We start from the raw sequence: 24,727 nt of genomic DNA on the forward strand, positions 1-24,727 counted from the left end.
ATATTCAAACTTCGAATAGCGAATGTCGTTTCAAAAATAGAACATTACATTTAAAAATAAAGTTAAATAAAAACTTTTTTTAGTAATGTTTTTATAATTTATACATTTTTTTAGTTATTTTTTTTTGTTTTGTTTTTTATAATGTTTTCTGTGTGTTATAATTTATTATGTGTGTGTTTGTTGACTGTTAGTGCAAATGTTTTGCGCGGGAATTTATATCAGTTGGATATAGTGCATTACAATGATTTTCATGACAGGTATTTATTTTTATTTTATTTTTTATATGTCTTGTTTGGTTATAGCAAAAGAATCAGATATTTGTTATTCTTTATATATTTTCAGTCACCGTGGTTAATGTATATTTTTTCCCTCTTTTAACATATAACAAAAGGATAACGTCTACACAATTTTACCCTGATTTATTACTTAAAAAACAATAGTTTTGGTTTGTTTTCCAAACGATAGATTATAGACATTTTCACATAACATTTTATAGCACGTGTAAAAACAACTACAGGCATGAGAAAAATACTAAATTAAATACATATAGGTATACGTTGATATGTTTTACAAATCATAACACAATACTTACTTCTTGAAGTGAAAGAGTTTTTAAACCTAAAGTAAGCGTAAATAGTGAAAGTTAAAAAAAACATTTCAGTCTCTACGTTACGTTCTAAAAATAAAATTATGTCTCGTTTTTTCGTACGTTTGTAAAGCGTCTGAGTGTATGTGTATGAGTATTTGTATCGTATGAGTGTGATAGTCACATGTTTTATGGAAAGAGCTCGTGGTTATGTTAAAGCCGTGATTGATTATAAGGGTAAGCAACGCTTGGTGCGGTCGGTCCGTGGATGGGTCACTATGCGTTTTCCGTGTTTCGGAAGGCACGATAATTGGTTCCCGTCTGTCATTTAAACATCTTTAGCAGTCGTTACGGGCAATCAGAAGCCAGAAAGTTTGACTACCAGTCTTACCAAGGGGTATTGGGTTGCCCGGGTAACTGGTTTAAGGAGGTCAGATAGGCAGTCGCTCCTTGTAAAACACTCGGGCTCAGCTGCATCCGATTAGACTGGAAGCCGACCCCAACATAGTTGGGAAAAGGCTAGGCAGATGATGACATGTTTTATGGGAATGCCGAGTGGGTTAGTATGGCCGTGACTGGTGTCCCGTTCATGATCGATGAGATAGCGCGAAAGTTCGGGGGACGAAGATCGTTTCTAGCTCTGCCTTCATAGGCCTTCTTTAGAACCCACCATTTTTCTTTAAGAATTCACCAATAAATCAAGACCAATGTGACAAATTGGTCGTGATTTGACAAGGAACCCAAAGGCCTTGTAACTTCTAATAACTGATCACGCCAACCGTATGTCACATGACCTAAGAAGGCGTTTGAACACCTTCCTTATGGCTCTGCTATCTTTCCTTCCTGCGTGGAACATATACATATATATGATAGTCACATGTTTTATGGGAATACCGACTAGGTTAATAGTAGTACGGTCATGACTGGTGTCTCGCTCTTGAGCCCATTCCTAGGTAAGGTCGCGCGATAATCATGTGAATTGGGCCAGTTATTTCATGAAATTAACATCTGAGAAAATATATTTTTTAATTTAGAAAAACAAATGAAGAAATTGATAAAGTTTTTTTTTTGTGTTTTATTGTATTAATAATCCAAAACATTAATAAAAATATATTATTTTGGTACCTCAATTTTTTTGCTTGTAATTGTACTGAAATTATTATCCATCATTGATGCGATGAGAAATATTTAAAACAATAAGTAGTAGCATTTATTTGTTTATTCCAGTTTCATCCATTACCATTTAAGCTACACAGAACGTCACATAATGTTTTTTCCAACACCTGTTTTGTTGAACAATGCCACATTCAACTGATAATCAATTGTATTGGAACCATAATTTATTTATTATGTCTCTGAAACATTATAACGCCAATAGACATGTGCCTACAAGGTTATGCAGTATTTGATGAATCTGTATACTAATACAAAAAAAAATACTACAACAATATTCTACCTTAAAAAACCTCTTAAGTCATCCTAGTTGTCGAAGTGACAAATACTACGCTGAAAACCGCATCAAAATCGGTTCAGCAAAACGTGACATAATACATACCAACATAACTTCGTTTTTTAAGTTGCTTAAAAACACATTTTCAGGTCACTCTCGTCTCTCTTATTTTTAAAATACTTTGACTTTGACCTATCTATAGTGTAGCTACCCACTGTAAATAAAAGAAACAATGAATGATTAATGAAATCAGTTCAGTAGAGCCTTTAGGTAGGAGATGTAGGTACAAACAAACATAAAAATAACTCTTTGAAATTAGTACATAAATATGTATAATGACCATATGTCATCAATCACACGTGCTGTGATATTACTATATACCTATGTATATATATAATATGATTCTAAGATTAATACACATAATTACAGTAATTGCAACGGAAATTATGAATTATCCATGATTATTGGATTTCTCGTAATTACAAATTAAGGAAGTTTACGGGAAAATGAGCAATTATAAAGGAACGATTAAATGATTAATAATAGTCCGTATTGTTCTGTTTATCTAAATTGAAGTAGATAATAAGTAATTACTCTAATTTGTGAGCTTCATTTTCTTATTTAATCCCATAAAAAACTTAGTATTTTTAAACTGTTGCGATTTTTCAGAAGTCGGTTTTATTTTATTTTTGTACTCCACGGATACAGATTCCATTTTAATGTAGCATTTTGAGACAATCAAGTAGTATTTATTAGTAAGGCTGCTTTCAAACCAAACTGACGAAACAACATGTCGCAGCTGCCGAATGTTAGCGTCTTTGTAAAGCGTAATAACGTATCATCAATAAACTGCGTAACGTTCGCTCACTTTCGGCAGCTCAGTCAGTTTGGTTTCAAAACCTCTTCCACTACATAAGGGGAGTACATAAGAGTGTTCATTACAGGAGTACATAAGAGAGTACATAAGAGAGTCCATAAGAGAGTTCATAAAAGAGTTCATAAGAGAGTTCATAAAAGAGTCCATAAGAGAGTTCATAAGAGAGTCCATAAGAGAGTTCATAAGAGAGTTCATAAGAGAGTTCATAAGAGAGTCCATAAGAGAGTCCATAAGAGAGTTCATAAGAGAGTCCATAAGAGAGTTCATAAGAGAGTTCATAAAAGAGTTCATAAGAGAGTTCATAAAAGAGTCCATAAGAGAGTTCATAAGAGAGTCCATAAGAGAGTTCATAAGAGAGTTCATAAGAGAGTTCATAAGAGAGTCCATAAGAGAGTCCATAAGAGAGTTCATAAGAGAGTCCATAAGAGAGTTCATAAGAGAGTTCATAAGAGTCTACATAAGGAGAGTTCGTAAGGGGAGTACATAAGAGGAGTACATCATGTACTTCGAGTAGTCTTAAGGATCCGTAAACCATTTAAAATTGACCCTGCATTATAACTGGTACTTAAGGCTACATCGACTTATTAAGTCTGCGATGCAGGAAAATTATTAATCGACTTTGACATTGTAATGAAAGAACAAAGTACAGTATTTAATGTAATTAGCTCAGTTTTTATAATTTGTTGTTTATCTATCAGATGATTAAGAATGCAGATAAATTCTATCTGCTGCGGGATTGTTCGAAAGAGTTACCGCGGCCCTGGTACATAAAGGGCTTAAGAAGGAACGCGGTGGGTTTTAGTCAGTAAAAGTCTGACACTCCCTCACGCTGCACCCACAGCGGAAGGGTCATTTGATGATTTCCAAAACAAAACATTGTTTATGGGATACAGCCTGGTTACAGTCGGAAAATGAAGTTTTAGTAATATTAACTCGTTTTTGCCTTTGGGACTGTAGTCTAGAAATAGATTCCACACTAGATATTTCAAATTTTTTGCTAAAAAACTAGTTTTACTATGATGACATTTAGAAGCTTTAGACAGTTGATAACATATAGGTCTGACCTCTCAAAGTTGAAAGTTGAAGGTAAACATAATGGCATTTGTTTTATTAATAATTATTCTCCAAAAAAATGAAAATAATTAATTGTATGGAAATCAGCCTTTAACCAACAATATAATGTTAGTACAGTATAAAAATCACCCATTATTTTCAAGATAAAATCACCAATCAATCAAGACCAATCTTTGACAGATTGGTTTTGATTTGACAAGGAATCCGAACGCCTCGTTAGTTCTAGTAACTCACTCCTACCGTACGTTAGATTGACCTACAAGAAGACGCCTGACCTACCTTGCTTACCGGCATCTCTTCTTCTTCTTTCCTTTCTCAATGGTTTTGATCAAAATCTATTTTCTTGTTAGATTACTGGTCACATATAGTCTAGTATTATTTATGAACCAAAATATGGCGAGTTTGACGTCAGTACATAATAATATATTTAGAATTATACCATTTGATTGGGCACTTATCTAAAGGTATGCATTCCGGTCGTGTCGGCTTGCCGTCCCATCAGACTATGAGAGTGAAGGAATAGTGAGTGCACCTGTGTCTGCGCAAATGCTTGTGCACTATAATTATGTCCTTCGCAGTTGGCTGATCTCCTTACATGAGAACAGCCGCCGTAGCCGATAATCGGCTAGGAGGACATCAAATGTGAGCAATCTTGACATGATTCAGTTTAAAAAGAAAAGCAGTTCTTAATCAATGTAAGGGCGATTATATAAATTAGATCAGTAGTTGATTTGTTTAATATGCATTTGTGTAAAAAGTTCTATTGAGATTATGATCTTTAAGTTAAATGCCAAATGGAGCATAGCTTACCTAACAAGTTTTTGTGTCATTCAACTTCTAAAAATAATATACGTGTTTTATTGGGCTAATTATTTTCAAATAAATAAATATCTAAAACTGGATATAATTTTTCAACGGATATTTTTATCTCTAGAGCTCATGAGATCCATACGTGCTCTTTTTCTTTATTATTAAGCCCAGACTTCCCCAAAACGGAGAAGAATTTAAATACTTAACCAATAGAATTATGAAATTCTGAATTGTTTAAGAAGTTCCTTTCGCAGGTATGCTGGAAGAGATTTCTTTAGAAATAAGCACAACCCTTGTAATACTTTCTTTCCTGTCTTCTTTCTTTATTATGTGGGTGTACAAAAATTTAAAATAAATAAATAAATAACCTGCTCTGCTCTGTTTTGGTGGAATCTGAGCCTTAAGGTATTAAGAAATTCTTAAAACCAGATTTTAAAGTAGGTATCTAGCATTTTTTAAACTATGTTTTCAAGTACCTACCATAAACATCTAAAACTGTTGATACATCGGAATGGTAATAATGTCTGGTTTACCGTAAAAAGTATAACAAAATTGTATTCACAAACAATGGTGGGAATCACAACATTACTGAAGGTCGACTGTTCGTCACTGCGCTAGAGCATCCGTTGTGTACATTCGTAAGGCAAGATTTGTTGAAAGAAATACATTACAATTTAGTCTACAAATACATGCATAATTAGTCTTACATATGTTTTTTCATACAAGGAAAAATTTTTTTCATCTTATACCGGCTAAAAACGTGATTATTGTAATTTGCGCACTTCCATTCATCTTCATACTGATTGATGAGCCGGAACAATTTATATCGGCAGACTAAAAGTTTGTAGTGTGGTACTCTTATGTCTAGGCCCTCCAAATCAATATTCCTACTCAATACTCAATAACTTTATTGCATTCCATAATGTGTACAGGCTGGTGGGTAAAATTAAAAGAAACAATTATGGACCCTGTCGGGCACAGCAAGTTTAAACTAAACATGTTTATTATACCACCAATATTTCCATTTCCAGATTCGAAGAAACATCAGTAGCCTACCCAATATGCAAGTCCAACGATACCTCCTGTCTCGGAGGTTTCGCGCGCCTCTACCAGGAGATCCATACATTGCTGGATGAGAGACCTGGTGCTCTACTCCTGAACGCCGGAGACACATTCCAGGGGACCTATTGGTATACTCTGTTGAAGTGGAATGTCACTCAGACATTTATTAATATGCTGCCTAATGATGCTCATGTAAGTGTTTGAAGGTATTGTTAATAGATGGTAGAGGTCTTTTTGGTCTAGTGGTTGCATGATGCGACAGTTGTGTGTTGGGTTTGATTCCCGGATTATTTCGATGTTAATTCCTTGACAATTGAAGTATCTTGGTAGTTATTATCTACTACCGACTTCAAAAAGAGAGAATATTCAGTTGGACCTGTCCCTATATACAGTCATGGACACATAATTAAAGACACCCCCCGAGTCGAAGTGAAATAAATAGTTATGGTACTGACATGAGCTTAAGCACGGTATAAACTGTAGTGTAATAATTATTAAAACAAACATTACATTGTGTTCTTTAAATTAAGGACAAAAAATATTTTCTTTCTTTAATACTTTAGATATAAAGCTCTATGGGAAATGAACACTAACTTTTGTAGCTGATACTTGGCTGGTCAGCTAATTAAAGACAGTTAAAGCCCAGTTAAGAAAAAAAAAACGAAAGATACAAATAGTTGCCATACTTTTTTTTAGAAGTGAGTAAAATAGTTATGAAAACTCGAATTAGGTAATAATTTAGGTTTATTTCATTAAAAATTTTCATTTTAGTCCTATCAATAAGACTAGAACAAAAATTCTGGTAAGTAAAATGTTTTAGGCTTTTTAATATTATGTTTTGATATACGGATTTATTCATACCACTTGATCTGTAGTAAGGACATGGTAATAAATTTATTATTAAAGATTTCCTATCAATGGCACTAAAAAAGGCATGGTTTGAGAACAACTCAAAACCGACCCCAAGGAAAACTTTAAGGCGGAGCTATAGGCAAATAGTGAACCATTTACATGATTCGGTACTGGTTTATTTGGGAGTCATCTGATGCTAAAAGGACGACAATTGTGTCTGCAGAACTTTTTGACTACAACCGGGTCGGGAAAAGCTGTAAGGCATGGGTATCGGAAGATGTTACTTTTGGAAAAGCACCGCGTGTCCATACTGTAGTTGGCTATTTCTATCAAATGTGAAAGGTGCAGTTAACAAGTGTTCAAAAATGTATTTTTTTTCTCATTAAACAAAGGGATACGAATAATTCTAAAATAATGTATCGAAATTAGTCGCCTCCAAAACATGAGATGGAACCAAAATACACTAAGAGAGTTCTCAAACATAGGAGGCGAAAAAGTAATAGTGTGGGGCTTCTCGCCACTACTTGGTGTGGCGATCTTTTAGAAAGATATTATTAAAAACAAGCGAATTCAAGTACTATAATATTTTAGAAATAGCATTTTGTTATATGCTAAGCATAATTTACCGGTCCGTAGCGCTTTAAAAATTAGAAAAGTTCTGACAAACACTGTAAGGGTAGTAAAAAGGACTCTTTGATCGAGGAACTTATGACGGTTTTGGTTTGGCCCATCGCAAATTTAATAGAAAAAAAACTGGTGATCGGCCAGAAAACACAATGGTGATAAGTCATACATGAAACATTGACCAATTTTACACAGATTTTTATGAAGCATGGAAGAAAATTCCCGTAGCGACTTAAAACAAAACTGACCGCTTGCACGCTTAGGGATGTCGTGCTGTCATTGAGGTAAAAGGAAATAAACCAAATATTAGTACTCATTAGTATGCTCAGTTACAGTGTAGGGAATGTTGTTATAGAAAAGTACCATCAATAATATTAATAATTTGCATTTCTTCCTCTGAGCAAATGGAGCGTCTTTAATTATATGGCCAGGCCACGTTATGGTTCATACCGCTCGAGATTCGGATAAAGCGAAAAAAAACTTGTCGCGAAGGATCACTGAAGATAGTCTTTAGTTTTAATATTTCACAATGCCCTCTTAAATATTTTAAAATAGAAAATAAAGTTCCAGTAGCAATCAGAAAAAAGAAATACAGATGAAATGCGGCAGCAATTTAAGATTCCAACAGTGTCTTTAATTATGTGTCCATGACTGTATGTTTGTGCGCAATAATCTCACGTTTGGATGAAACGATTTTGATGTGGTAGGCATAGCATTTGTCAGACTTAGGAGAAGGTTTTATTGTGTATTGTTGAAGTTGGTTTTCTATACTTTTGTAAAAAAGTTTTATTCATTAACATTTTTAGTTTTAAAGAACTGCTATGACATTTTTTTGTTCCCTAAAAATAACTTATTTTCTTTTCATTCTACTATAGATTTATTTTCCCTGATATCATATTTACCCTTGCATAACAACACATATTCATGTCGGTAATAGTTTCGCTAACAATTTTGAAACTAACAAAGGCTGTGTTTCGGGGTAATTAGAACTTAAATTTTGCGCTGCTCCGAAATTAATTTCAAGTGTGGCATACATACCTTCCCTTTAGTAAGGCTGTAAGAGCCCTCACACACTGCAGAATAAACTTTCTGCGATAAGTTGGTCAAATGATTAATTGACAGTTATTGTATAAGAATCGATCTCAGTGGCGTGCACTTGGAGATGCCTATGTCCAGCAGTGGACTGCGATAGGCTGATGATGATGATGTATAAGAATCCAATGAAACTTTTTGGGGCCGTTTGACACTGGCCGGATATCGTCTCTCATAATATATGCCTGATTGTAACTCTTCTTAGTCCTAGCATAATTCTGGCCATTTTATGTAGTTAAAAAAGATAAAAAAGAGTGGATCTTTATGTATCCGGATAAAAAATAGCGCAAAAAATGCAGCTTCCTACCTAACACTAAATTGAAAGAATTATTCAAATTGGTTTAGTAGTTCCGGCCCCTATTTGGTTCAAACAAACAATCAAATCTTTAGGTAAGTACATACTTCTATTGATTAATATAGATAAAAAACTATACCTTATCTATCTTCACAGGCTCTTGGAAACCACGAATTCGATGATGGAATACTAGGACTGGTTCCCTACTTAAAGGACTTGAAGGGACCAGTCCTCGCAGCCAACCTCCTCAGCAGCAAGGATTCACAAATGAACGGCCTTTACCAACCGTCGGTGGTGGTGGAAAAGAAGGGCAGGAAGATTGGGATTATCGGTCTTATTACTAAGTCTACAGAGGTGAGATTGCTTCAGATACATAACCATAATCTACCAACCTGATGCCTTTTCTTAGCTATGATAGAATTGGCTTCCACTCTATCTGGATGTAGCAGAGTGCCAGTGTTTACCAGTGATTTACATGGGGCGATCCTGTCTGATCTTCTCAACCCTGTAATCCGGGCAACCCGATACTTCTTTTCAGACTTCTGACTAGCCGTAATGACAAAAAAAGATTGTCAAAAAACAGTCTGAAGCCACAAGTTAGTGCCCACCGAAACAAGTTTTTTTACACTGCATTTTTTCTATAATCCAAAACATCGCGAAGACTATATTTTTGTAATACTTAAATTGCTTTATTCCAGCGCTTATCAAATTCAGAAGGTGTGACATTCTTAGAACCTATTCCTATAGTGAAAAAGGAAGCGAAGATATTAACAGATCAAGGAGTCGATATTATTATAGTACTGTCTCACTGTGGAATTATTGAGGATATGTAAGTATGAAATCTACATTTTGCTTTCTGAAAAAAAATCATACCGGTCCAGTAGTTTCTGAAATAAGCACGTTCAAGCCAACTAATAAACTCGACGGCTCTAAAATCTATACAAATGTAATAAAGAATTACCATTTTTTTATTTACTTGTTTGTATCTTAAAGTCTCCGAAACTGCTGAACTGATTTGAAAAACCCTTTCACTATTATTAGGAAGCTAGATTATCCTACGGTAACTATACTTAGTGAAACCGCGGGGAAACAGCTAGTTTTATTATAAACCTTTAAGAAATCGGGTAAAACCACTTACAGAACCAAGTCCCACAATAAATCTAATCTTTCATAATACCAAAGTCATATGCCATTATTCACAACGTATAGATAGGAGAAATATTTTATCAGTTCGCCCCGTCTTATGCACTTGGCCTGACAACTTTATTGGGAATATAGTGGATGGCCACCGTCTTTGCATTTAAATCGGTTATAAGGCGATAAACTTAGTGTTCGTTAAATCCTGATGCATAGTTCGTTTTAAAAAGGGTTTATTATGTTTTGAGAGGAGACTAGGTGTTAGCCGCAGTTTTGCCAGTGTCTTAGGAGAATTAACTATTGTATCCGGACAAAAAGTAGCCTATAAGTGATTCTGATATGTGAGCTATATTACTGCCAATTTTCATCCAAATCCATTCAGTAGTTTTACGTGAAAAAGGAACAAACATACATCCACTTGTCCATACCTTACATACAAAGTTGCGCTTATTTAGACTTATAATATTAAGAGGATATTGCTTAAAATATTTTAGTGCGAAGTTTCAAACCCACAAACATTCGTTTTTATAATACTTACCTATAAATGTGGTTTAGTGGGATGAAAAACAACTGACGTATATGGATTATCCGTCACGTGTTTTTATTAAACTTACTTACATACACAAAGAAGTAGGTATAGTAAAAACGAATACTTTTATTTTCAGACAAATAGCTAAAGAAGTAGGAGAAAACATAGATATAATAGTTGGAGGTCATTCACATAGTTTGTTGTGGAATGGCGAAGCGCCGTCCAAGGAACCAGTGACTGGACCCTATCCTATCGTTGTTGAGAGTAAAGCGAAGCCGGGGCATAAGGTTAGTATTATTTTATACAGTTCGACTTGAAGGCTCAAAAGGCTTAATGAGTGTTTTTTCAATGATTTTCAATGACAGTATAGTTATCGGCACGAATCTTGAGCTCTGACCTTCACCTGCGTAGAAGTAATTTATTGGGTCCCTTTTGTGGTATGAAGTGAGGCGCGGAGGCGGGCTAAAGCGGTGATTGGCCCGCAGCGCATCGCGTCATAGCCGTCACTCGGGATTGGATCTTTGCTAATAAATCACTTCTGGATGTAAGTCAGAGCTCAAGATTCGTGCCGATAACTATATGTGGCAAGTATGGTGATATACCTAGTCGTTAAATTGCACTGTCGTGCACGGGGTCTCGGGTTCCATACCCAGATCTGGCCAAAATCGGTTTGTGGGTTTTAGAAATTTTCACAAGAGAGCCCTGAGTCTGAAAAATTTTTGGTGTTATACCCGTGCATCGGAAAGGAAAACGAGAATGAAGGAATAGCGAGTGGGCCTTTGTTTGCGCAAATCCTCGTGCACTGTAATAATGTCTCCAAAATCTATAGATATAGATTTTTTTTTGGACGATTGAATGTCTGACCTTACAGATACAGCCAATCATTACATACCTATGTATTATATATTCTCGTGCAAAAACACGTGGAATTCCATGCACATTAGTGCATAGATATGCACATTATTATAAAACCATTAACTTCGTAATGGCCGATTTACTGTTTTAAAACAAATTATGATAAAACTGACACGGGTTAATTTAATTTTAAACAGAGATTAAAAAATACCGAGGTTATGAGTCAGCTGAAGTACAAATGTGTAGGATAAAACCTGCCCAAATTATACTAGTTTTTCTGTAAATATTAGCTCAAACAAACATAGACAGGTACAAATCAAATCTTCAGCTTTATAATATACATGTTTCTTTGTATTTGTAGATATAAGGTTTTTTTTTCTTTACTTAACGTTAAAAAACAAATGTGTACAATATTAATAGTGTTAAAAAAATTAGGTAGACTATTAGGTTCTTATATGCGAGACGAGAGTTTTGAGTATTTTTTTTTAACATTTTGAGAGTATTTTTTTTTAATATTTTGGTTTTAAAATATTACAGACAATAACTTGTCTGGACACCATAATTATTATTTCCAAAAACAGCATCAAAATAATGAAAAATTAACTTCAGTTTCAAGAAAAATAGGTAACCTTATGTGACCAGAGTTCATTCCCTTTGGTGTTAGGTAAAAATATACTTATTCTTCCTAGCAGTAATCGCCTTACGGAGTCAGCTGAAAACCTTCATTTAGTTAGAGGTCAACAAAGAATTAAATTGGATAGCGTGATGCTACTGTACAATTAATTTACAGAAGGTTAAAATTGTATTTTTTTGCGGACTATCTTCAATCGATTGCATTTTGAAAACAGCATTCCCCTTCTCGCATTTCCTGTAAAAAAGATTGTTATTAAGGTAATACCACCACCCAAAGGTAAATGGGAGAGAACGCCTAAGGCGTTAAGCCCGCCATTGTACATTGTGTTAGAAGTTATAGTTTAAGATATTTTGATTGCTTATAATTATTTTGATATCATTACCTAATTTTACTTGCCAAAACCCACTCACACTTTATGAGGTTTTATGTTCAGGATATATGTAGGTATGCTGGTGTGAATTCAGTAAAAGCTTCCAAAAATTGTGCATCTTTCTTCAAGATTCGAAATCCAAAGTAATTTTCCCCGATTGCCATATGAACGTACCTTATGTTCTTAGTTTCCACTGTCTCAACCAAACATTTTAGACATTGTGACTTTACAAAGAAAAATTGATTTGCTGAATTTTCTGCCCTTTGGTCAGTGTTCGTTCAATCATGAAAACCGTTTTTTAGGTCATACACCTCGGCTTAAACCGTCTTGGGCAAAAACTGACGCTTAACGTTTTTCATTCATGGGCAAGTAATAAGTTGATTTGTTTCGTAGAATTCTACATCATTTTAATAAATATTCAACTCATGTATAACCTTAGGTAACTTCAAATTAATTAGGTAGGTATGTCTAGGAAAAAACCTTACCGTGTAATTGGATGTATTCATACATACTTACCAAAAAAAGTTTTGTTAAGCATTTATACGAATATGAATAATCACGATAATAATTGTAATTTTTCCCACTCAAAGTCGGTCAATTGTTTCTATGCCTGCGAAATCCCTGCATATCACATTATCATTTATAAGTATTTAAAGTAATTGCTTTAAAAAATGTCCAAAGTTCTAAAGTACCTTTCTACTTTAATTATTAGTTCATTCTCTTACCATTTTTAACATCATAAACAATTTTGGAAAAGCGTTTCAAATGATAGCTTTGACCTAAAATGTATGCAATATAGGTACGCGTTAATTAGAAAACACTGATAACTAATTGGGGCAGACTAATTAACCGGTATTAATATAGAATTTAAATTTGTTAATTATTGCCTAATCATGTTATATAATCTATAATGGAGTTGCTATTAATTTTCTATCAGTTAACTATTAATTTAGCTATTCGGGTATTTTAATTATAATTTACTAGAACCTATAATGAAGGTAATGAGTTTGTTTGGGTGAACTCACCATTAGCAGACACTAGATGGTTTTTAAGAAACTTTCACAAAGTAGCCCAAAGTCTGGATATTTGTGATTGATACACCCGTCCTGAGCCTGATCTCTCTCCGGTCGTGTCGGATTGCCGTCCCATCGGACTATGAGAGTGAAGGAATAGTGAGTGCACCTGTGTCTGCGCAACAATCGCTTGTGTACTATATATACAAATGTTTGTGCACTAATTTATGCCCTACGCAGCCGGTTCTCCTTAGAGAGATCATCCGCCGTGGGTGACAACCAGTTATTATAAGTTTAAGAGTTCTATTTATTTTCTCTCCTTTACAGGTATTAGTAATAACAGCTTCTGCGTACAGCAAATACCTCGGGAACATGACTGCGTACTTTGATTCGGAAGGAGACTTGCAATCGTTTGAAGGATCTCCCGTTTTCCTGAACAGGTCTATTCCTGAAGGTACGTGTAATCTTATATTAAAATCTTTGCAGTTCTGTGTTTAATTCCATGATAGAAAAAAAAATGAAATTTCTTGAAGGGGTCACTTAAGACCTAAAATATACTTGGTATAAGGTCACCAACAACATAAACGTCAGGTTTCTTCAAACAACTTTGCTTTGAATTTAAATATTTTGAATTTGCTGCCTGAAGAACATTTTATGAAAATGAGTATTGAAAATGAGTCTTAGTGCTGGTGATAATGACAGCAAATAGACAATTAAAAACTCCCCCAATTTTGAAAATACAATCTAATTAAGCCTATTATAAATAACACACTTGTTTTTGATATACAACATGTAACTTAATTAACGCACATCCTGAAATTAGTTTGTTCAGAATCGTCTACTGAATCGATTTATATCATTTTTAATATAGGTAATTTTTTTTCCAAAAATAATTAAAACTACGGAAATTATTGTCATATTAACCCTGTACAGTCAAAACAAATTCAAATAGACCTTAACTCAAAGTAATAAGACTTCGTGTATTGTCGGCTTTTTCCGTACTTTCGTTATGTTGTGTCGAGTCGAGCGGCGCGCGGCGCGATATTTGCGTGCGTAGTAGTATGACCAAAAGTTCTCCAAGAATTGGTATAACTAATTTAGTAAATAACAATGCATATACATGTTAAATTAAAAATTCAGTGCGTGTATTATGATTATAACATAATATTCTAATTGGGGTGTTTGAGGATGTGCGTTAATTACGTTACATGTTGTATATTGAACTGTGCGTTCGATATTCCAAAATACCTACGTGATTCTACCTAGACTATAAGACTTTATTTCTCTTCTTCCCAGATCCGAAAATCAAGGCTCTTCTAGCACCATACACTGAAAAACTGCACAGGATAGTGAATGAAGTAGTGGGATACTCGGACGACGACTTCGACATGGATATTTGTGCATCACAGGAGTGTGCTCTTGGTAACTTCGTGACTGAAGCGTTTTTGAATTCTGTAAGTATTTCTCTGTAAGTCTCTGTAAGTATTAATTACAATAAGCCTGTTCAGCAACATCGTTAAGTGAGCAAATGCTTGGTGCGGTCTATCCGTTTTTGGGTGACTATCCTATCATGACGAGTTACATGTCTCGGAAAGCACGTTAAATTGGAGGGAGGCAGGCAATCTTGAAAATCTTTAACGATTTCAATTAGCCCGCTCATTAACAGAAATTATAGGGAGTCGCTCATACGTCGCTCGTACATATGTTTATGGATAATTGCTTAATGATGCCCAAATTAAATTATTGATATCGCTCAGTATCCAAGACGGCCAATGTCACAATAATATACTTCCACAAATTGGCTAGAATATTCCAACAAATTAAAATGGGTCAATCAGTCTTATATATTTTCTCAATATTTTTCAGTCAAGTGAGCTGTATCCCACGAAGCTGCCTTCCATCTCTTTCTTTCTTAGGTCAATGATCCGCAGTTCTTTGCTAAAAGGAGGTGTGTAAGTACAAGTTTGTATTAAACTTGGTTTCTTTTTCACCATCACGTCCTATCATTTAAATCCATCGTTATAATCTATCCACTTTCCAAGTCGGATTCACACTTTCAAAAAATTGAACGAAAACTTACCCTAACAAGTACTGTCGAATTCCTATCTGCAGAAAGCAAATCCGCAGAGATAGGTTATTGAAATCCACCTAAAGAAACAGCGAGATTATAAGAATATTTAGAATTTTCTAAAAGTCTTTAAGTAGGACATGAAGATATTTTTCTACCAAAGCTTCTAACAACTGCTTTTCTATTTCCAGACATCACAAAAGGCTCAATAATAAATATGTCGCCGTTCACAAATAATCTGGTAACATTTGTGATCAAAGGAAAACATATTATAGAAGCCTTGGAGAAGTCCGTTCTTCATCCTTGGACAGTTCACCCTTATGCTGGTTCTTCTACACCACATTTTACGGGTCAGTATTTCATGTATTTCTTTTCAAGGGGTACAAGGGAATTAGGTCACCCAGGTAACTGGGTTGAGGAGGTTAGATAGATAAAACACTGGTAGGCAATTGTATCTGGTGGGACTGGAACCTGAACCCCCACAAACTTGGAAAAAGGCTAGGAGGATATGTATCAATTATATTTCTTTTTTGGAAAGCCTCCGAGCTAGTCAGTCTGGTGAGCAGTCTTATCTACGTATACCTTATTATCCTAGAACCCGTTTGAGGAAGTTAAAATACTGGTGATCAGCGGTCAGTACTTGAAGATTCGAAGCCTATAGCAAATTAGCTGATAAGAATTTAGTTGCATCTTGATGATTTTACATGCTTCTTCTTTCAAAATTTCAAGGTATCCACGCAAAAATCAACACAACATCTGCTAAAGTGCTGGAGATACATTTGAAGGATGGGGACGAGTTGAAACCGTTTGATGTGGATGCAGACTACCAGGTGTCAACCTTGGATTTCCTTACAAGAGGAGCTAGTGGTTTTACGGTAAGTTTATAATATTGAGGAGTGATACTAATGTATAGTGCGATTGTGAACTGTTCTCTTTGAGGAGATCAGCCAGCTGCGCAGGACATATTATAGTGCAAAAACATTTGCTCAGATAAGGTGCACTCTATTCCTTTACTCTCATAGCCTGATATCCGACATAACCGGAGAGAGATCGGGTGCAGGCCCGACATTCACATGCTCTCTGATGCACGGGTGTAGCAGTCACTAACTTCCAGACGACGGGCTGCTTTGTGAAATTTTCTTAAAACCCATATATAGATAACTCTATATACTTCAATGATAAAAACAGTTTTTTTCTTTTTCAGATGTTCAAAGAGCATGGCCGTGACCACAAAGTACTGGGTCTAGACTCTGAAGCCATTGAAAGATACGTCAGAAAAGCGTCACCAATCAAAGCTCATTTAGATAATAGACTAGAGCTAATTAGTTGATAAGAACAAAAAAAGTACCTTTTAGGAAATACAGTTTTTTTTCTATGAAAACTTTTGTTTTTTTTTGTTATTAAAAAACGTAATCAGGCTAACTTTCGTCTACTTATTTCGTCATAATGCAAATTATTATCATTATTTTAACTTAGATTTTTTTAGGCTATAAGTAAGTGTCGAAAAGCCTTGAGTCCTACAAAAAGAGTGCTTCTTTCTATCTTAGGTATGCACTAGAACAGTGAGTCATACCTGGAAGATTGCAAACAAATCAAAACGATAAGTCTACCGCTTTCACACTAGTGGATTTTCCGAGAGACAAAGCTCGGACGGGCCGGGCAAACAATTAACAACTACCGATTTTTACCGCTCAGAATATCTCGCGCTTATATGTATACTCCATTATCGCTCAAGCCTTCTCCGTGTGAGGGGAGGCCTGTGCCCTACAGTAGGACGATAAAAAGGCTGTAACTATATGTTCCATTTTGCTAAAAAATTACTAAAGTGAAACACTCTTTATCTAAACTCAATTTATAGCTCACTCGGACAATGACACAGACAGACTTGTCAAATATAATTTACACAAGCAGTCTAACTCATTCACTTGAAACTGACCTCTCAATAACTTTGGAACTTCCATCAATTTCATTACCATGGCAAACCCTCTAAAATTCAAAGATCAGTAATACTGCTGACCAGTAAACAGTGAGTTCAGACTGTTATCATGGTAAAAGTTAATTTATTTTAAGGTTTAGGCACACTAACAAGAAGTAAGAGTAAAAAAAAATATTTGTCCGATGTACTACTAAAAAAATATCTACTCGAGCATAATTGTGTGGTAGTATCACGGAGGACAAAATAACTAGGGTAGTATTTAATGTTATTTTGTGGTGTTGAGAGTTTTTGAAAGAGTTAGGTTACTAACAGAACCTAAAAGATGAGCGAGAAAGAAAAATAAACCCTTCTTGGCAGGGAAAAAGAAAGAAGCAGATGAATAAAACAGGAGGTACGGATACCTTAGGAAGTTGAATTGCATTCATTGTGGGATGACATTTGTTTTTGATAATTTTTCATGTATTACGAAATGTGGTTGGCTGTTTTAAGAAAAGTTGCTTCATTGTTTGTTATTTAGCCAGGCCTTGTAATATGAACATGCCAACTATTCCAGCTACTTAAAATTAAATTAGATATTTCAATAACAATGAGCGCTGAAACTAATACAAGCATAGTGGAAACTAACCTTTATTTTAAAATTCGCTGAACACAATTCCAATCCGATTCGATTGATTATCTAATTTAAGATTCATCGACTTGAAAACTTTAATCATTTTAAATCTTAGAATCGGACGTTCTCGGATTCATTTTGATTTCTTGTTTTAACGGCTTATAGCAGAAATGAATGAGCTGTATGAAATACCTACTTACCGTTTCACGTGGTTTTACCCACGTAAAGGGGGACTACTTCCCCATCCGGATAAATACATAGGTATATCTACTAAATAAATTCGCTCAAATTTTCGTAAAAGCTTTATTCCACCTTGCTTTGAGAATCAATCGTTTTAGGAACATACCAAAGTCCCAAATAAAATTTACTCTACTTTCAAGTTCAGAGGTTCTAACTTAAGATAAAAAGCTGTTCAAAATCTTTATTCAGATTTTTATATTATTGTTGAAAATGAGCCAAATGAATTGATCTTCAATTCAACACCTTCCAAATTGCACTTATTTTTATCTACTTTGCTATCTTTATCTCTACAAAAACAATAATAATATCTATATACATACCATACATCCTCTATTTAGGAAATCGGTAAAACTTAAAACAAATTCGTACAGAATCAAATAACAAAGCCGAAAGACAGTGACCGAACGCTTCGATCCGTCGTGTCCGAATGAAACGCGTATAAATATCGCACGCCAATAAAAATGGCGCAGTCTATCCAGTGGACTTTCAGTATCGCTCGATTTTAAACTTTTCCACTTTTTTGCTGGTTTAAAAGCCACGATGCTCAGTTCAGTTAGGATTAACTGTTTGTCTGTTTTTGGAGTTGATTTTGTTGAAGTTAGTTAGATTTGAAAGTTGAAAGAGGTCATAGATGTAAGATTCCACTACCGTTTTATAAATTGGTAATGCGTGACAGTCACATAATGTGGTTTGAGTCCAAAAATCTAACACTCTAGAGTTAGAGGTCTGTAGTGGTCCACAGTATTAAACGCAATTAGCAACAAAACGCACTTGAATTTAAAAAAATATATATCGACTTTAAGTTAAGAAAAGCAGCAAATCTTATGTATAATATTTACTAACACAGTCATGATAAAGTTGTGTCACTAAAAAGTTTGGCTTCACTTAAATCATTCGATTGCCAATTTATCAACTATTCTATCTCTATGAAAGATACAGTGCCGTAATGGTGGTGTAACAGGGATGATATTTTAATAAGATCATGTTGATTTGATAATGAGATGAATTGAATTAATATTAGTCAAACAAGGAGTGCAAACAGATGGTGACCACTAGGGTGACCAACATTTTTAATTTAGAGGGATATACCTGATAGAATGGTACTCTGCTGGAGTATTTACTTGTTAAGATTTTGCGATGTAATGATGATAAAGACATCTTGCAAAAGGTATTAGGATTTTTAGGATGGTAGAACAGTATTGAACTTGGTAATCTACCAAATCTCGTGCTGGGTAATAGGTAGGTACCCATGACGCTACTAACTAGTCCTTTTGGAAATCATTGGGGGAGACCAAGGTCTAGCAGTGGATGTAGCTGGATGGAATGTCAAACTTTAACTGACCAAATGACTGACGGACCTGACTGACCATCTTTGTTCATTTTGGAGCCTTTTGTCAACAATCCCGGATTCCTGTTTGGAGCTTGGTCACCCTACAGTACCCTTCATTGCTATTCCTATCCCTTAATGTCTTGGAGATCTAATTCTCTTTTAGTTTTAATAATTAATGTTAATATATGTTAATGAGTTCTTGGTTTCTGATGTAACAAGGACCGAGTGTCGTAGTGACCACCTGGCTACGATGTTCAAATATAGTCAGGTAAGAATTTGTTTTAGATTCCAGATGTTCTGTTGCTGGATGTGGCGTCAAAGTCAAATGTTTTCATTTTCAATTTGACTATTTAGTATTTTTAGCTAACTTAACGACAGCTTGTTTACTACTTACCTCCACACTTGAGATTAGTGTTGGTCCATGAAATGCAACGAGAAAAAAGCCTGTCCTTGTTTTGATCGGTAAATGTTAGAAAAGTTGAACCAAGTTTTTTCTTTTCATGTCATACCTACTTCTGAAAAGTCTGACCACCATATTGTGGTTTTATGTGTCACTCAAAAATGATTGATATTTGACGCTTCTACTAAAGTAGACAGAGTGTAGAGAACAAGTAAACAAGGATTTCTGCTTAGTTGAGTGACAATAACTTCAAAAGATTACTTCGTTATCAGTTTGTACTCTAAATAATACTGTAGGTAGCTATTGTAGTCACTTGTCTCTTCTAGAACCTAAATATTTTTGTTTTCTTTTTATCACGAAACTTAGCTTGGCAATGGTCGAGTTTCTCCCGATATTCAATGGAGCACAGCTTTGGGGAACGGCCCGCAAACTTGCTGTAACGATCAGCATTCTGATTATGACTAAGTCTGACTTTGTTTGTATTTATTTATGCTGCATTATTGCGTTGTTTAGAGGCTGTTTTTAGAAAATTTAGTAGTGGAAATTATGTATATTTAAATATTTTAGTAGCGCAACTTTATAATTAGTTAAGAATATTTCACGAATACGCTTATTTGGGATGTGTTGCACCGTTTAACTATTAAAGCCCTCAAATTGCCGATTTGAAAACTGGGTGGCAATTTTACAGCTAGTTATAGTGACCTGCCCTTAACTTCTAAAATGTTGAGGTTAGGAGCAGTAAAAGTAGTTATTTCAAAACAAAACAATTGAAATTAGTACCTAACAGATAGAATGGAAGAATTGAAATTAATCCGTTTCTTTTTCTATTATAATTACCTAATTTTCATCAAGATTTTTTTTTTGCAATAACCAATAATAATATTAGTTATTCCCAACAAATTCACTTCCAATACATAGGTACTTTGACATCAAACAAGCAATCCAAAGCCATTCGGAAGTCAGAATATATCTGCTTATTTTACATCTGACTGGCTCGCACGTGCTTTCAGTAGATTTTCTACGTGTTTCAGGATACAGTCGACTCACTACTCCGTTATCGACTTACGTGACAACTTTTTGATACTTTCTGCCGTAGCAGGTAGGATCAGCGTCAAAAGTAGATGAAGAAATGAACATTTTTGAAAAGTGCCTAGCAATTTACAGCCTTACTTATAAAAATCAACAAATCATCTTCTAAGTATTGTTTTAACTAATTACTACTTAAAGCCTTAAGAAGTGATTGAATTATTTTGACCTATAAACGTTGCTTAAGCATGTCTTAAGTAATGAACAGATAATGACATAAAAACATACTAATTTCTCAACACTATCGGAATGTTGGTAGCTTAAAAAAATATTTGTCATCAAAACGTTGTGTAATGGCAACAATGACATCCGTAAAATATAAAATTTAACAGCCTTACTTATAAACGTGCATTAAATAATAAGTAATACATAAGGACTGTTTAAGAAAAATTCTTACTCATAAACGTGTAACAATGTCTTAAATGAGCTGTCAAATTAAGTAGCCTCACACCCTTGTTTAACCCGCTAATTAGCAAAATGGCTGGATTCTTAACAGCTGATTTTTCATTTCCGGTTTATTGACAGCTCAACTTTTTAATTTATATTTTACGGATGCCATTGTTGCCATTACACAACGTTTTCATGACAAATATTTTTTTAAGCTACCAACATTCCGGTAGTGTTGAGAAATTAGTATGTTTTTATGTCATTATCTGTTCATTACTTAAGACATGCTTAAGCAACGTTTATAGGTCAAAATAATTTAATCACTACTTAAGGCTTTAAGTAGTAATTAGTTAAAACAATGATTAGAAGATGATTAGTTGATTTTTATAAGTAAGGCTGAAAAAGTTGAGCTGTCAATAAACCGGAACTGAAAAATCAGCTGATACAATCCAGCCATTTTGCTAATTAGCGGGTTAAACAAGGGTGTGAGGCTACTTAATTTGACAGCTCATTTAAGACATTGCTAAGAAAATGATTTAGTTCAGCCACGTTTATGAGTAAGATTTTTTCTTAAACACCCCTTAAGTATAACTTATTATTTAATTCACGTTTGTAAGTAAGACCGTTAGAGGATTATAATTTCTTAACAATACAAACGCTAATATCCTTATAAAAGTAGATGGATACTCTGGTAAATAATTATAGACAACGCGCTGTTTAGTATTGAGTAGGTACCCTACCTACCTACTTTTGAAGGTGACTGTACAACTTCCAACCACATGGTCTGAGTGCCTACATATGTAGTGTTGGAAATAGATGCAATAATCGTTGGAAAAAAGTGTGTTTATGGAGATGCATCAAATGATGTTTAAAATGTTTTAAATTGTAGTCGCTTCGTTGAGCCAAGAACAGCAGCGCTAAGTTCCTGGATAGCTGTTGGAAAGAGAAGATTTACCTAAGTTTAGTGGTTTTCTTAGTTTCAACCCTGCTTTCGAGATTGGTAATTTTGCAAAAAATACATCTGTTACGCTTTTAATCTTAAAAAATAACTACACAACCAAGACACCATAACCATGTAACTTACTAAAACAAATAAAACATTGTTTCGATGGTCGAAGTCAATATTTTGTGTAACAGAAACGTCCCTAAAACGTTGCTATTTGACTAATAAACAGGAAACTGCGGGCTCCGTAACAGATAGGAATGTAACACACAACAAGATATATGAAGCGAACATTTTTATTCTAACTATTTTTCGCGGTTCCACCAGTGTTCTGAAAGAACTAATCCCATACTTTAGATAAAAGCTTATGTCCTTTCTCAGGCTTTAGATTATCAGTGTAGAAATTAAATCGGATCGGATTCGGAGATAGACGGATAGACTGACCAAGTTACTTTCGCATTTATTTAGCAGGAGAGACCTTAAACTTTTGTTTGTTCATTTACATCAACAAAATGTCTTGTATATAGGTAGGATATCAAAAATATGGTCTTAAATTTTAGTATACGTACCCTATATAAAAATGCAATTAGGTACCCAATCGGAATGCTAGTTTTTTAATTTAAGTCTTCACTTAGAACTCTCACCAAAAAAATATTAATTTTACTTTTTCGCAGCTTATAGTTTAGCTTTATCTACACCACTAACTTAACCTTATTTGTACGTATCACAGGCTAATACCCAGGGGTGCACAAGGCAGTTCAACTGCTGTCAAATAAGTTCCGAGTTTCATAGGGGACCTCTGTGCACCTACTTATTGATGTTTCACTTTCACAAAGGTTTCTTTGGCTTTTTGAAATTGAGGAATGTAGTTTCAATCTAAATAAAACCAAAATATAAAGAGGACTATTTGTTTGTGTGATTGTAAACGAAAGGCGCCGTAACTTCTGAACCGATATGAATTTCTCGCTGTTGGTAGATTATAGACAGCTCATTTATACCCCGCAGGTGGTACAGTTGGGAAGCTATACTATCCCAGTGGCATAGACAACTATTTATTGTATGAAAAGTAGTTTCCACGGGAAGCGGGTGAAGCCGCTTGAGGCAGCTAGTCAGTAATATCTAAATTAATCATTCTTTCTGTACAGTCAGGTTTATGTATAATAATGATGAAGATCATAATGTTTTGTATTTACCGTACACCACTAGGTATTCTTCTTCTAAAAATCCAAATCCAAAATAAAAAAATATCGTAAATACAATTTGTAACGTACGTTACTAAAATATGTAACATGCTCTTATAATTCAAAATTTCCATTAAATAATAGCATACTAAAATACATATAAATTATATGTAATTTATAAATAACACTCATGTTGGTTAATTATGCAAAATTAATTAAATTATTGACGTATCAAATGGCTTTTTCATCAGCAACAATTCGACACTAGGGCTGTGAACACGGAGAAAGAATATATAGCAGAGATGCCTAAAGGCAGGTAGGTCAGGCGCCTTCTTGTAGGTCCAGTAACGTGGGCTGCAGGATTGTTCGAAAGAGTTACCGCGGCCCTCGTACATAAAAGGCATACGACGGAACATGATGGATTTTTAGTCAGTAACAGTCTACCACTCCCTCACTTCTGCTAACCCACAGCGGGAAGGGTCATTTGATAATTTGGCGGCGTTTGAGTTCCTCGAGACATCTGTTAAAGATTGATCTTGATTGATTAGTGATTTGGTTTTTTAAACAATGAGCGGGTCCCAAAAAAGGTATAGGAAGGACCTACTGACGTTCCTCGTCCCCTGAACACCCGCGTTTTGTCGCGCTATTTCCTCAGTAGATTTTGCATTATGACATCTCCGCTAGTCATTTTGTTCTCCATGAGCGCTAGGGATGTACCACATATTACTGCTAGGCCGAATATTTGCCAGATTCACTATTCGTCCATTTGAAAATTAATTAATTTTGTGTCGTTACGGTATTCATTTCAACTATTTTAATTATCTGCTCGTATTTTATTGTTGATTGGGTTTGGTAAAAGATTTAATTATTACGTAATTCAGCTGATTCTATAAAATCTTTACTAAAGAAATATTTTTTTGTTTGTTTGTTTGTACCGAAACTACTAAATCGATTGGAAAAAATCTTTCACTGTTGGAAAGCTACACTCTTCCCGAGTAACGGCTATATTTTATCAAGGTATGGGAAGTAGTTCTTACGGGACGCGGGTGAAACCGTGATCATGCGGGATAGTAAGCGACCGACCATCTGGCTGAGATACTTTTTTTAGGCCGATTTTCATTTAGGCGTATTCCGGTACTTTACCTAGATCGGTAATATTTTAAGACCTTTTTGAAGGTAATAAAATTACCTTGTTTGACGTCGGAATATTAATAAGAAATAACTTGGACGAATTTAGAACCTTTCAGGCGTAGGTTATCATAGTTTACGTTGAAGATTACATTATA

General features: G+C 34.8%; 1 protein-coding gene across 1 annotated transcript; it reads left to right on the forward strand.

Annotated features, from left to right (window-relative positions):
* LOC110380903 (apyrase) lies at nucleotides 1–16,709 on the forward strand. Its single transcript, XM_064040520.1, has 11 exons — nucleotides 1–257; nucleotides 5,829–6,051; nucleotides 8,879–9,076; nucleotides 9,421–9,551; nucleotides 10,525–10,675; nucleotides 13,588–13,714; nucleotides 14,557–14,714; nucleotides 15,127–15,208; nucleotides 15,520–15,678; nucleotides 16,058–16,203; nucleotides 16,533–16,709. Exons 1-11 carry the CDS (start codon nucleotides 142–144, stop codon nucleotides 16,656–16,658), a joined length of 1,617 nt encoding a protein of 538 aa, XP_063896590.1. The 5' UTR covers nucleotides 1–141; the 3' UTR covers nucleotides 16,659–16,709.
* The last annotated feature ends 8,018 nt before the right edge of the window (nucleotides 16,710–24,727 follow it).

Source organism: Helicoverpa armigera, chromosome 22, assembly GCF_030705265.1.
Source record: "Helicoverpa armigera isolate CAAS_96S chromosome 22, ASM3070526v1, whole genome shotgun sequence".
Lineage (NCBI taxonomy): Eukaryota > Metazoa > Arthropoda > Insecta > Lepidoptera > Noctuidae > Helicoverpa > Helicoverpa armigera.